This window comes from Vulpes vulpes, chromosome 16, assembly GCF_048418805.1.
Source record: "Vulpes vulpes isolate BD-2025 chromosome 16, VulVul3, whole genome shotgun sequence".
Lineage (NCBI taxonomy): Eukaryota > Metazoa > Chordata > Mammalia > Carnivora > Canidae > Vulpes > Vulpes vulpes.
This window is the reverse complement of record NC_132795.1, coordinates 61,819,808-61,835,277: the sequence shown is the minus strand read 5'-3', so window position 1 is coordinate 61,835,277 and position 15,470 is coordinate 61,819,808. Positions and strand designations below refer to the sequence as shown.

The following is a 15,470-nucleotide window of genomic DNA, read 5'->3' as shown; positions in this document are numbered from 1 at the left end:
TGTTATCAGTGCCATCAGTTACTGAAGTTACTTACATATCAGTAAGACTTCCTTCTGTCAACAGTAGCTATTAGTAGTTAAGTTTCTGGGGAGTCAAAAGTTATACATGGATTTTTGACTGTGTAGGGGGTCTGTACTTCTAACTCCTGTTTTGTTCAAGGCCAGCTGTGTAGCTTGCAAATCAGAATCCCATTGCTGGTTTGCTTTGAGGATGGCTATCCTCTTTACCTTACCTTAACAGCCAAACAGCCACAGCCATAATTTGTTCTGACATAAATGCATTCTTTATGACTCCACATCAATTTCTGTTATTGGATGTGACCCTCCCTTCTAGATGTTCCATAGCACCTTTGGAAAGTCACAAGCATAGTTCAGAAAAAAACATATGCCTGAAAATTCTTCTGATGGATCAATCTAGTAATTACCTTGGAGGTAAGTGGAGAAACTCTTAATATACTAGGGGCCTGCACGTTTGTCTTGGGGCCCATGAAGAAAGGAGAATTTTTGACTCTATATCTATCATGCAAATAGACTTAGCTTGAGAAGGCTTTCAATAGGTAGAGTGAAAACTGCAGGACCAAAGGGGAGGCCAGTAGTCTGGATCTTTGGGGCCTGTGGCAAATAAATTAGAAGTGTAGAAATGCTAATGAGGGATAAGGGGTCTGAGCTGGGGCCTCTGCCAGCTGGGTCAGTGCAGTCCTCAATTCTGTAGTTCCAAGATACACTCACCCAGCGGGTCGGCTTTTCCATCCTTGTCTGGAACCGTGAACACACCCACAACTCGGTGGCCCTCTTTGCAGAGGTGACTGTAGACTTCCTGGCCAAAGAGGCTCTGACCAATAAGTGCCAACTTCAGCTTGTTTTTGAAATAAGCCTGTGAAACAGTTCAACGATGACAGATGTTGGCATGGATCTCAAACATATGGATGATAAACGCTCTTTTTTTCAACCATGAGACGACTTGAGGACAACAAAATCTCAGAGAGCTACAAAATAAATTTTTTATTCACATACACTGGATCCAGGCTACCTTATACACAGGCAGTAGTGAAAATAATTTCACACTGAAGAATTCCTATTTTCCCCTTTGCTCTAATTCCCCTGATTAGTATCATAATCACTGGGATTGCATATATTTTATTTTTTTTTAATGTTTATTTATTTATGATAGTCACACACACAGAGAGAGAGAGAGAGAGAGAGAGAGAGAGAGGCAGAGACACAGGCAGAGGGAAAAGCAGGCTCCATGCACCAGGAGCCCGACGTGGGATTCGATCCCGGGTCTTCAGGATCGCACCCTGGGCCAAAGGCAGGCGCCAAACCGCTGCGCCACCCAGGGATCCCCTGCATATATTTTATAAGCTATTCCAGCTACTTGGTGAAATGAAGCCCGATGTTAACAAGTAGGTAAGTGTAAGTTTCACGGCTAAAAGGAGTTTAACTCTGAACAAGATCCACTTCAACATGATGATGCTTTTATGGCGCTGCAATACAGAGAAAAAAGCTAGATTCATCTCTTAACTTCCAAAAGAGGCCAAGAGCTAACAAGTGGCATATAACACAGAGGTCACAAGCTCAGATAGTGCTAAACTATCTGAGATTAACATCTAGTCCCACTCCTGTTTAGTCGTGTGGCCTTAAGCAAATGACTAACTTCTGTTGCCTTTTTTCTCCCCCTCATCTGTAAAATGGGAACAGTAACATCAACGTCACACAATTTTTATTGAAGTAGAGGACTTAATAGGCAATAATCTTAGTGCAGTGTCTGACACAAAGTATTGTTTAAAGAAAAGCTTCAGTAATGTCTGAAAGGTTTTGCTACATCCCAGACACAGTTCTGTGTTTCTTCATATAGTTCAGAATTCCAAAATCCTTGGTAAGTGGCCCAAATTCATTTGGCCTCAAAACCGGGGTTGCTCTAATGGACTGTTCTTTTTTTTTTTTTTTTAATTTATTTATGATAGTCACACACAGAGAGAGAGAGAGAGGCAGAGACACAGGCAGAGGGAGAAGCAGGCTCCATGCACCGGGAGCCCGACGTGGGATTCGATCCTGGGTCTCCAGGATCGCGCCCTGGGCCAAAGACAGGCGCTAAACCGCTACGCCACCCAGGGATCCCTGGACTGTTCTTTATAGTCCTTATGGGTTTCTTGTAAGTTTGTGCAAATTCATTGGCTTCAAACTTGACCTGGACCAATGTACTGGTGTTTATAGTCTTTATTTATAGTATTTTTAAGGACTATATGAATATTTATATGTTTTGTTACAGAAAAATCAGTGTATTTGGTTACAGGCCCTGCTGTGAATTGTATGTATTGTGCTATCTATGTACTATGTTAATCTTTCTAAAATGTGGATAATTCTGAACCCCAAAACATATTTTGTCCTATATTTTTTTTTTTTATTTATGATAGTCACACACAGAGAGAGAGAGAGGGGGGCAGAGACATAGGCAGAGGGAGAAGCAGGCTCCGTGCACCGGGAGCCCGACGTGGGATTCGATCCCGGGTCTCCAGGATCGCGCCCTGGGCCAAAGGCAGGCGCTAAACCGCTGCGCCACCCAGGGATCCCTATCCTATAGATTTTAGACAAAGAATTAAGGCCTGCACATCATTTCATTTCAATTAATTTAATCACTGCAAGTATCATGTTTTGTTATCTCCCATTATACACTATTTTATGAATGAAGAAACCAAGGCTTAGAAATGTCAACTATATCTCCAAGGTCATACTGGCATAAAGGAGGAGCGGTGGGATTTCAATCCAGGTCTGTCCGGCTCTAAAGCAAACAAATGTACTTAAGAATAAAATAATCAAAATGAGTTACCACCACTGCCCTTTTTTTTCTTCCTTTTAGAAGATGAATACTGATGTATGAAAGTACATTGATTATCAAGAAATAAGATACCAAATAGCTAAGAGTAGCACTAAGGGGTTGTAGTCTTAACTCTCTTTAAGAAATCATGCCTCTGGGCAACCCCGGTGGCACAGCGGTTTAGCGCCGCCTGCAGCCTGGGGTGTGATCCTGGAGACCCGGGATCAAGTCCCACGTTGGGCTCCGTGCATGGAGCCTGCTTCTCTCTCTGCCTGTGTTTCTGCCATTCTTTCCCTCTCTCTGAATAAATAAATAAATAAATCTTAAAAAAAAAAAAAAAAAAAAAGAAATCATGCCTCCTGTAAATTCTCCCCAAAGGGAACCCTTTCACAAAGATAATGATGATTGTTGAGACCATAATGAAAAGCCACAGGTGGAGCAGGCTAGATGCAGGACTGTGGGCGTAGGGACAGTCACCAGAGGGTCATGCACATTCCTCCCTAGTAGAGCATGGCTCCACAGAATTTGGATTTAGAATTTTTTTTCCTTCATTCTAAATGGGATTCTTTAATGTTTAGTAAGTCATTCTAAATTAGTCAAGCCTCACTGTGAAAATTGGATTATGGGGAAACAATTTCCCCTTATTGACCAGTTTATTAAGGGCATAGACAGTATCCCTTTTCAGGCATGAACTTGAAAGCATATGGGTTCACATGTTCCCTATAGTTGAGCTGATAATTAAACAATTAGGATTTTAGTTTAAAAATTCATTTCCAGGGCCAGCCAAAGTTTCTACCCCAAGAGAGCCTATAGCTTCAACATCTAACAAATATTTTCAAGCAAACAGATTAACTCTGTAACAACAGCCCAGTCTGTTGTTCTGCCTACAGATAATACATGGTTATTTCATTTATTCTTATCAAAAACATCAAAATGTTCTGTAAATATTCTGTCTCCAAATCCTATCATTAGTGCTGTTCCTTGAAATAGAACCAACATGTTGGCTATCTCAAAAATTTGGCTTTACCTCACATCACTACCAACAGCAGATATTTTCAGACCTCTAAAATACTCCTCTTAGAACACAAAAGAGCCAAGAGGTTGAACTGACTCAAATGTAATGTCATTTGGATTTCAATTCCAGATTCAACACTCCCCTAGAAAGACAGTAAACAAATGTCAGTATCTTTGAAAATACTACATTACTGAAACAGTTTCTGAGCTTAATGTTAAAGCTGAAGCTATAAAGGTGAGTTTATAACACTGAGACCTGTTCGGATTTTATGATTATGTGTGTTTATAATGAGGTAGCATAATTCAAAAAAACCAGACTGGGATATTCTACCTCAATCTTATATCTCCAACTATGATCTGAGGACTGACTGTTGTGTTGGCAGAATCAACAGGGAGCATATGTCAAATGTGTGAGTTCCTGGGCCCCAGCCCTGATCTGCTGAGTCGGATTCCCAGGCCTACGAGGCTGCATTTTAACAAGCTTCTCATTGACTCAGAGACACACTGAAGTCAGAGAATGTCTGCCGTATGGAGAACATGTGCCTGCTTGCAACACAAAAAGATTCTGCCTTGGAGAGTTTGGGTCAGGAAGAATGGCTGGAAATAATAGCAAACATTTTAATGAGAAGCTAGGAAGTGCCAGGCATTTCATATACATTACCTCATTTTGATTGCCCAACAACTCCTGGAGACAGGCATTACTAAGCCACTTTAAAAATGAAGAAATTAAAACACAGAGGAGATAAGATGCATCCTGGAGTCAAACAGCTACTAAGTGGCAGCCCTCAGATTCTAACTGGTTATTTGTGTCCATTGTTTTCCCATAACACAGGCCCTACGATTTTGAACTGGGTCTCATCAATTGAAATCCGAATAATAATAGTATGTATTTCACAAGGTTGTTATAAGAATTTATCAGGATAAAGCATGAAATGTATTAGTGAAGCATGTAGCAATAGTGAATGCTTAACAGATGTTAATCACTATTACTATTAATAATAATACCATAAGCAATACCTGTGTAAATAAAAAATGCTGATGATGGATCTTACCTACCGGAAATGCACCATAAGCCCAGCACTGCATTGAGCCCTGTTCATTAACTTTGAAAAAATTTATTAGGGGATCCCTGGGTGGCGCAGTGGTTTAGCGCCTGCCTTTGGCCCAGGGCGCGATCCTGGAGACCCGGGCTCGAATCCCACATCAGGCTCCCGGTGCATGGAGCCTGCTTCTCCCTCTGCCTGTGTCTCTGCCTCTCTCTCTCTCTCTCTCTCTGTGACTATCATACATAAATAAAAATTTAAAAAAAAAAGAAAGAAAAAAAAGAAAAAATTTATTAACTACTTATCATATGTCTTTAAGACTCATAGCATTTGGCACATGGTGCCCCAATCATGCCTGCCAGTGTGCAAGATGTACTCAGCGAGCATGCTTTGGGTATTCACCAGGCTCTGGGCGCAGAAGTTACCCAGAGGGATTGCAAATCAGTTGCCCAGCAAGAATGTTTTATTTGGATCATGGAGCATTTGTCAAAGGACTGTGATAATATTTTCAGGAGGTTTCATATCAGCGGGCAGAATTTCTGTCTTCTTTTGGCAAAGCAGGTTTGTCAACCGTGCTCTATATTTCCTTGTAGTGACAGTCAGCTAGAGCTGAGCAGCAGCTGCCACCGTTCCTACAGCACTCCATCTGGCTCAAATCCTTCATTTGTTTCACCTGTCTGGTTTCTGTGGGTGTTTTTCTTTGGGATCTCTACAATCAAAGCATAAAGAACACTGGTCCTGGTCCTCAGGAGTTTACCAGTCAGCACGGAAGACATTGGTGCACAGCATTCCATAGTGTAGCTATGTCTCAGTTTATTTGTTCATTTCCCTATTGAGGAAAAGTTTGGCTTTCAATTTATCATTATTAAAAGGACCATGGCAGTGGATTCTTGTACATGCTTCTTGTGCCAAGGGGGGAGTGCTTTTGTCAGTATCTATAAGTGAAATTGCACAATCATTTTTAAAACTTAAATGTTAGGCTCTCCTGATGGGCACAGTTGGTTAGGTGTCCAACTCTTGATTTCGGCTCAGGTCATGATCTTAGGGTCATGGCATTGAGCCCCATATGGAACTCCATGCTCAGTGAAGAGTGAAATATTATATCTTGTTCTAATTTGCATTTCCCTGATTATTAGTTTGATTGTCTTTTAATATTTTATTGACCATTTGTATTTTCTTTTTGGTATATTGTCTATTATTATCCTTAACCACAAGTTAAATCATTTGTCCCACCAATCTGGGCTTTTTTGAAAGCAGGGACTGTTTGTTTCTTGTTTACTGTTTTATCCTTTCTGGCTGTGAGACTCTAAAAAAGTTATTTAACTTCTCTGGGTCTCAGTTACTTTATCTGTACAATGGGCATAATAATAGTTCCTATCTCACTGAAACGTTAAGGAGATTAAATGAGCATATGTGTGAAGCATTTCCATCAGTGTCTGGTGCATACTAAGTGCTGTATCAATGCTATTTATTATTATTATTATTATTATTATTTATTAATCATATCCTCAGGATTTAGAACAAATGCTCAGGACATAATACACAAGTAAGTATGGTTTGAAGTTGAATCTGAAGGTCCTAAAAACAAACTAGACACCATAGCAGGGGGTCAGGTAATTGAGAAACAAGGACCTGTTTTCTAGAGTTAGGGTATAAAGCCAGTATTTGGCTCCAAGAAGCAAGGAAGGGCCCAAACTCTTGAACTGGATCAGAAGGTAACCTCAAGTTCTGGAACCAGGCTATGAACTCAGACCAGCAACCTGACTTGTCCCAGACACTGGCAGAGGAAGCCAAATAACAGAGTGCCAAATAAATATGAAGACCAAATAACCCCCTGTCATTGGGGAGAAATAAGATGCAATGAACCAGGCAGGATACTGGAGGTGCATAATAATAACTAACAGACAAAGGGTTTTATTCCTATCTATAGTTGCAGCAATTAAAAAGATCCAGCCATATCATTAAGTCATCGTTAAATATTTCTAAGTCCATTTCTTTAAGACAGGGAATGGAAAATTTGCTATCAGGAAGTGTTATAAACTAGTTTTCCCATTGGATTTTGCTAGGTCCTAAGAAGTGTTTTCTTTTCTTTTTTTTTTTTCATTCTGCTTTAATACCAAACTCAGAAGCACTGTGTGATTTTTTTTTTTTCCTTTTTAAAGATGAAGGTAGGGATGCCTGGGTGGCTCAGCGGTTGAACGCCTGCCTTCAGCCCAGGGGCGTGATTCTGGAGTCCTGAGATCAAGTCCCACATCAGGCTCCCTAAGTGGAGCCTGCTTCTCTCACTGCCTGTGTCTCTGCCTCTCTCTCTCACTCTCTGTCTTTCATGATTAAATAAATAAAATCTTAAAAAAATAAAGATGAAGGTATAATTTATATGCAGTAAAATACACCCTTTCAGCATATATAGTTCTATAGGTTTGACAGGCACGGAGTTACCCTACCACTGCTACAATCAACATAAAGAACAATTCATCATCCCTGAGAATTTCTTTGTGTCCTTTGAGAGACAGTCTCTTGTAGTCAATTCTTCCTCTATCTCCAGCCCCTGATGACTACAGATCTTTTTTCCATCGTTATAGTTTTACTCTTTCCAAAATGTGCTATAATTAGAATCATATAATACATAGCCATTTGAGTCTGTGTTTTACACTCAGCATCTGTATTTGAGTTTCATCCATGTGGTTGTGCATATTAGTGTTCATTCCCCTTTTGTTCCTGAGTAGGATTCCCTTGTATGGATGGATTTATCCACTGTTGATCCTGTCACCAGATGAAGGACAATTTGTTTGCAGTTTTTGCTGATAAATGAATAAAGCCTCTGTAAACATTCATAAATAGGTATTTGGGTAATTACCTAGGAGTGCAATTGCTGGGTCATATCATAGCTATATGTTTAACTTTATAAAAAATGGCCAGTTTTCCAAAGTGGCTATACCATTTTATGCTCCCACCAGCCATGTTTGATTTTGAACAATTCTTATAGAACGTTGTCCAAAGGATGGATCCTCATTTTCTATGGAGTAAAATATCCCAAACATTCCACTTGTCTTCCCTGTCTTCCTTTTGGCCATGGAAAAACCTGTCTTCTTTCCGGCCAAATGTCACAGCTCTTCCACATGTACTCCTGGGTACAGTCAGACTCAGATCCCTGACCCCTGACCCCTGACCATGCTTGGTGCCTCCCCACATGCATGTTTTTGTCTCTGTCATTTGCACCTGGAATGTTCAACTTTCATTACTGAAATCTTATGTAAGTCCCACTACTATAATCTTTGCATTCTTTAAGACTCCCTTCTGCTTTCCAAAAAAGACAATTTCAATGAAAGGTGTTGTCAGAGGGGACTGATAAAACAGGCAAGCACAAGCCCTTGCTCTCTCTACCATCCTACCCAGATTCCCAGGTGCCACGTAGGGAGAGAAAGTGAAGGAGGAGTCTAGAGCAAGCAAAAGCTCTTCAAGAACAGGTCTCTTTTCCTTATTTATTTATTTTTAAAAGGTGAATCCTCCCCCAAATAACTAGGATTGGATGGGGGTAAAGTGAGTCCTCATTATTTGGGGTTGTCTGGGAAACAAAAGCTTTTCCACCTATGCACTGATCGGTTTCTCTTTGGTGCTATTCAACACTTTTCTCTGCTTTCAAGTTTTTTTTTTTACATCTGGATATATGAACATAAGGCTTTTGCAAAGAAGAATGGAAAAGCAAATTCCTTCACAGCCCGGGATGCATTCACTTCCTATAAAAGAGATAATGTATATGAGATGAATTGGGTTTTTTTGTTTTTGTTCTTTTTCCCTAAACAGCTTTGAATCTGCCTAGATGCAGGGAGGCATCTCTCCCGGGGCCACATGCAACGTGTCCGCTCTTTCCATTTCTGGAGGAGCTGACGCAATTCCACGGCGCGGGCCTCCGCCACAGCTCGGTTCTTGCGCTACGATTAACAATGTTCCAGGGTGGTTGCTTCTGCAGCGCCCGGGAATCCTAGCACTCCTGCCGCCTGCAGCTCAGGAAGAATGGGCTTGCTTGCAGCCAGCAGCTCCGAGGGCCATTATCTGAACGCGCCCTGAATGCCAGCCGGGAGCGCTCAGACCTCTCAGGCTGCCCAGGAGGCCCTCGCTGACTTGAATACTACTCTCCTCCAGAGATGGTCTCGGTCCCGTGCTCCGGCTCCATCTCAGGACCAAGGAGTTCATGACGGAAATGCAAAAAGGAAAGGAAGCTAGCTGACTCTGCCCCCTTGCCAAGCGGCTGTTCCCACCCCGTCAATCCCAGCCGGATGGGTTGATGTCCAAAAGCCGCATCCCCAGACCCGTCCTAGGACAAGACAATGCCTCGCCTGACATACCCGAGGCTCCCTCCGGACCCTTCTCTGCAGTCTTTCCGTTTTACAGACGCTGTCTTGGCTTTCAGCGAAGTCCTGTATCGCTGCCCACCCAGCAGCTGCGCCGCCCGGCTCTCCCGCCCCAGGGTCTGGAAAACAGTCCCGGGTGAGAGCCAAGGACGCTCGCCCAGGCCAGACTCACCTGGCCGGTGGAGAAGCGCCGCAGCGCCTGGCTGCCGCGCCACAGCATGCTGGAAGGGACGCGCGGCCGGGCTGCACCACAGCGGAGGCTCAGCGGGGCGCGGCCTGCCCCCTCCGCCTCCGAGCGCCGGGGCCGCCGCGCTGTCGGCTCGCGGGGACCGCTAGTCCCGGGACCCGCCCCCGGCCCGCCCCCCGGCCCGCCCCGCCCCGCCCCGCCCCGCCCCGCGTCCTCAGCTGGCGGGGCTCGGGGGCCAATCCCCTGCGACCGGGCGGGGCCCCGGCGGGGATGCCACGCGGATGCTCAGCGGGCGGGGCCCCGGCTGCCAGTCTCCGCCCGGTACTTGCTTACCAGCTGGGGGATCTTCTACGAGTTACTCAAACCCGGTGAGGTAGACAGGGATTTGCTTTATAAATGGCCCATCTGACATTTCAAGTCATGGCCATAACACTGTCCTGAGGAGGACAGATAGGAAAGACAAGAGGTGGAGACACCTGGCTGTGAAGGATCCTGATACCCGTCTTGTAAACTGATAAGAGGATTTAAAGAGAGAGTATGTATAAATCAGCACGTGGCAAAGGGCCTGGCACGGGGCTAGGCCCCAACAGATGATAGACAAACAGACACCCACACCCACACTTCTCTCTCATCTCTCTAGGAGGAATGCTCTGATATGCTCTACCTAACCACCTGTTCCAAACAGAACTCCTTAGCCTGGCATTCAAGGCCATCTGTGGTTTGGGATTTTCTCTTATTTTCTTGCTGCTCCTTTGTGAAATTTAGCCTCTCTAGTACCTGCTGATTCTTTCTTTCCGAGACAATGCTTCCCAGAAAAGCTTATCATCTGTCACTTGTCACCATCTGGGCATGGCCAAATTCCTTCTTTTCTTAAAGGTACAGCTCATGGGACGCCTGCCTTCGGCTCAGGGTGTGATTCCAGGGTCCTGGGATTGGGTCCCAAATCGGGCTCCCTGCATGGAGCCTGCTTCTCCCTCTGCCTCTGTCTCTTTCTCTCCTGGTCCCTCTCATGAATAAATAAATAAAATCTTAAAAAAAAAAGTAGAGGTACAGGTCAAATGCTGCCTCCTGAAGGTATTTTTCCTGATTCTTTCCTCCCTTAACTCCCTTATTCCCCCAAAGTAATCTTTCACTCCTCTGAATTGGGAAAGATTTTTGTCCAAGTGTCTCTTCTGACATCTCATTCTGTTATTGGTGTTTGTGTATCTTTCCTCTGCTCCACTGGAAGCTCCTTGCAGGCTAAATCTATGTCTGATTTATCAGGATTTACAATATCTAACACCAAGCAGATTTCAAAAAGTACTTGTTGAAAGAATGAATAGATGAATGAATGAATGTGTTTAAGAAGGAGAGAGGAAAAAAATCCTTAAAGGTTGGAGAATTCAGCAAACATTGTTTTGCTCTGGGAATTGCCCTTTGTCAATTCAACCCATTTCCCTGACTGCATTTTGTGACTTCTGGCTTCTTTTAAACTTCCAAATACTAATTATAATTTTATTTGTAAACTGTGTATACTGGGAGAGGTGGGAAAGGAGTGTGTTTTTTTTCTGAATTGGGGCTCCATAGTTATATCCCCTAGCTCCCAACCTCAGGAAATGTACAGTTTATGTCTACCCACATACAGTGAAATATTAATGATGTCTAAAATTTTCTTCTGTAAGAGTTAAAGATATAGATCTCTTGATAACCAGTGGTTAGATCAAAGGCAATTAGTTTGACAAAGAGAAAAGCCCTGTCAACCTAGACTTCTATACTCAGCAAAAATGAAGATGAAATAAGGTCATTTTTATGTCTCTCAAACAAAAATTTGAGAGAATCTGAAGAAGGAAAATTTCCAAATTCATTCTATGAGCCCAGCATTACCCTGGTACCCAAATCATACAAAGACATGACAAAAAAGGAAATTATAGGCCAATATCTCTGAGGATAATAGATCCAAAAATTATCAACAAAATATTAGCAAACCAAATTCAATGCTATGTTAAAACAAAATTATTCACCATAATTAAGTGGGATTTATTCGAGGGACTCAAGGATGGTTCAATATTTGCAAATCAATTAATGTGATACATCACATTAACAGGGGGAAGGATAAAAACCATATGATCATCTCAATAGATACAAAGCATTTGAAAAATACAGCACCCATACATGATAAAAACTTTAAGCAATATGGGTTTAGAGGGAATATACCTCAATATAATAAAGGCCATATGTGAAAAAGTCCACAGCTAACATTATACTCAATGGTGAAAAATTGTAAGCTTTTCCTCTAAGATAATAGGACAAGGATGTCCATTCTCATCACTTTTGCTCACTTTCATTCGACATACTGCTGGAAGTCCAATGTACAGTAATCAGAGAAGAAGAAAAAATAAAAGTCATCCAAACTGGTAAGGAAGAAATAAAACTCACTATTTGCAGATGAAATTATACTATATATAGAAAACCCCAATAACTATGTATAGTGATAATATATAACTACCAAGTTAACAAAATGTAAAATTATCAAGGTAATTGTAGAATGATTTTTTTTAATCTATTGAAAAGTAGGCAAGAAAGGTGAGAGAAAGAAACAAGAATAACTGGAAATAAATAGAAGGAAATTAGTAAAATGTTAGATTTAAGCCTAAATAATTGCAGTAAATGAAAATGGACTGAACACTTTAATTAAAAGACAAAGATTGTCAGATTGTTTAAAAAACAAAATTCTTATAAGAGAGCCATAAAGTACAAAGATTCAGAAAGGATGATTTTTTTTTTTTTTAATCCGCCCAATGATTGGTTCAAATTGTGCACAAGATCCTAGTAAGGCTAAGGAAGGCCAGCAAGACCTAATTCTCGGATTTCTGTTTGAGCTATGTTAAGTGTACCCCCTCCTTTTTTAAAAAAAAAGATTTTTATTTATCTATTTAAGAGGAGAAAGAGAGAGAGAGAGAGAAAGAGAGAGAGAGAATGAGCAGGGAGGAGGGAGAAGCAGACCCCCAGCTGAGCAGGGAGCTCAATGCAGGGTTTGATCCCAGGCCCTGAGATCATGACCTGAGTTCGAGGCAGAGGTTTCACCGATTGAGCCACCCAGGTGGCCAAGTATACCCTTTTTTTAAAATCACTTTTGGTATTGAGATGTGAGCCTGAAGCTACCAAGGGCTGCCAGATGGAACCTAAAGAGTGTAGCAAAAATTACAGAAGAGATAGAAAAGAACCAGGATCCAAGATTTGTTTTTGAATCTTGAAACCGAATGCACACAAAGGTCAATGCCACTACTACATGTTTTAAAATTAACATGTGGTAAAATTGATTTCATTTTTTCTGTACGGTTCTATGAGTTTTAACCTATGTATAGACTCATGTAAGGAACACTGACATTAGGATACAGAACCTTTCCATTCCCCACCCCAGAACTGCCCTGTCTCTTTGCAGTCATGGCTAACCAACTACCCATTTCCATCCTGAGAATCTCTGCTCTGTTCTCTGTCACCGTGGTTTTATCTTTTCAAGATTGCCAAATAAATGAAATCACATAGTATATAACTTTGTAGATTTTCTTCACTCTACACAATGCCCTAGAGATTTGTACTCAAGTTTAGGGATTTTTTAGGGATTTTAAGATTCTTCTGTTACTAATTTCCATATAATTCTATTGCAGTCAGAGAATCTAACCATCACATTTCAGTCCATTAAAATGCACTGAGATTTTTTTTATGGCTAGCATATGGCCTACCTTGCTGAGTATTCCTTGTATACTTGAAAAAAAAGTCTATTTTGCTGTTGTTGTGTAGAATGTTTATAAGTATCATCTAAGACAAGTTGGTTGAGAGTATTGTTCAATTCTTTATTCTCCTATATTCTATTCGTCATAATACTGAGAGAAGTATTAACATTTCTAACCAAAGGGGCAGCTGGGTGGCTCAGTCAATTCAGTCTCTGCCTTAGACTCAGTTCATGATCCCAGGATCCTGGGATAGAGCCTCATGTCACAGCGAGCCTGCTTCTCCTTCTCCCTCTGCCCCTTCCTGATTGTATTCTCTCTCTCTCACATACACACATAAATAAAATCTTTAAAAATAAATAAAATTTTCAGCTATATAATTACATCTATTTTTTCTTTCTATTCTGTCAGATTTTGGTTAATTAAATTTTATTGCTCACCCCCCCCCAAAAAAAAGGAGGAAAAAAGCGAATTCACAGACATTCTGGATTCTGTTACATTCTTAAGAAAACTATTGGAGTTTTGATTTACTTGTTTATTTATTATTTTTTAAAGATTTATTTATTTGAGAGAGAGAGAGAGAATGAGTGGGAGGGGCAGAGGGAGAGGGAGACAGAATCTCCAGCAGATTCCACGCTGAGCAGAATCTCACTCGGCGGGGATCCCTGGGTGGCGCAGCGGTTTGGCGCCTGCCTTTGGCCCAGGGCGCGATCCTGGGGACCCGGGATCGAGTCCCACGTCGGGTTCCCGGTGCATGGAGCCTGCTTCTCCCTTTGCCTATGTCTCTGCCTCTCTCTGTGTGTGTGTGACTATCATAAATAAATAAAAATTAAAAAAAAAAAAAAAGAATCTCACTCAGGGCTCCATCCCATGACCCTGAGATCAGGACCTGAGCTGAAACCAAGAGTCAGGAGCTTAACCCACTGTACCACCCAGGTGTCCCAGGGGTTTTTGTTTAGAAAGCAGTGAATTTGCTTGGACTCAAACCCTGCAGAGGGAAGCAAGTTATATTTCTGTTCGATTCATGTAGACAATGGTTTGGCCAGTGTTTTGGCTCAGATTTTGGGGTTCACCTCCGTAACAGTTCCCTTGATTATCAGTTTTCCTTTCTAAATTTCAAGCTGCTCTGCTAGCCCAACCATCTCCATTTTCTGCTATCTTGAACCCATAGGACTTCAGCTTTTTCCTACCTGAGGTGCACATCTGTTGGGAAATATATGCATCAAAGGGCAGCAAGCACCCCTCTCACCCAGTGTAGGTGTTTTTAGGGACTCTTGACTGTGATTTCAGCAGGCTCCCTCTATATAGTTTGGTGGTTAGCCAGGGATTTGGGCAATGCTCACACTTAGGTTTTGGATTTCATCCCCTTTGTGGGCCCCTTGCTTTAGGATGCTCCTCCAAATTTCCAGTTTCTCTTCCAACAAACCTGAACTTAGTGTGCTTCCACCATGAGCTGGTAAGACCGGGTTTCATTGCTTGACTTAAAGGGGTAAAGGACATTGTCAGGAAGAAAGCCATGAACTCATAACTCTTACAAGCAAATTCTGAGTAAATTCAGAATTCTGAGTAATTTCCATGTGCTTTTCTGTCTGATTTTATTGTCTTTCATATCTTTTAAAGTTTCTACTCTATATTGTCTACTTTTCTTAGTTGTTTTTTTTTTTTTTTTTTTTTTACTTTTCTTAGTTTTTAACTGCAGGTAGGTTTACTTGACTACTTTCTGCTTGTCCATTTCTAGATGTATTCTTGTCAATTACTTTAATATGTTAATCATAAGATTTTCCAAAGGTATGCTTTTAAAATGACTTACATAGAAATACATATATATATAATATTTTATTAAACTTTTTACGCTTATAGTTTAATAAATAATGCCAACCACTAAAGAACTAAAAGGAAATACTTGTCCTGCAAAATGAATATTTATCACAGAGCAATGGAAAAAATAACAATTGTTAGCTTGTTCTTTTAACAAATATATTTATCATCTGTGTTCCAAGCACTGATATAATGAACTGTATCAAAGAGACATGGGTTGGATGCTCATAGAACTTACCGTCTAGTGGGAGAAATAGGCCTTAAACAAGTAAACTCCAAATAATTAAATGGTAAAAATTTTCATAAAAGCAATGAAGGAAAGGTATATATTCCGAATACAAAAGGTACCTACTGAGAATTGTGTAGTCAGGAATGTCCTAAGGAAGTGACATTTAATCTGAGATATGAAAGATAAGTGGTAGATAGCCAATGAGGGTGGAACTTTCCAGGCATAAAGTTCATATTTATGGCATATGAACTTTCCAGGCATAGTATTTGTGAAGGATTTCATTTGGAGAAGAACTTGGTTTG

The 15,470-nt window shown here is 41.3% G+C and overlaps 1 protein-coding gene across 6 annotated transcripts in view; it reads right to left on the bottom strand.

The window, feature by feature from the left end:
- Nucleotides 1-15,470, bottom strand: part of ALDH1L2 (aldehyde dehydrogenase 1 family member L2) — a 63,652-nt gene that overhangs the window by 44,084 nt on the left and 4,098 nt on the right. For 2 of the 6 annotated variants that reach the window (XM_072742626.1, XM_072742625.1), the window contains exon 2: nt 730-874. Coding sequence is in view for 2 of the 6 variants with exons in the window: in XM_072742625.1 (XP_072598726.1) it covers nt 730-874 (145 nt within the window). In the remaining 4 variants the exon portion in view is untranslated. Of the gene's footprint in view, nt 1-729; nt 875-9,218; nt 9,344-9,396; nt 9,561-9,740; nt 9,849-15,470 lie in introns of those variants that run through there. The other 4 variants (XM_072742629.1, XM_072742630.1, XM_072742627.1 and 1 more) reach the window with 4 other exon arrangements.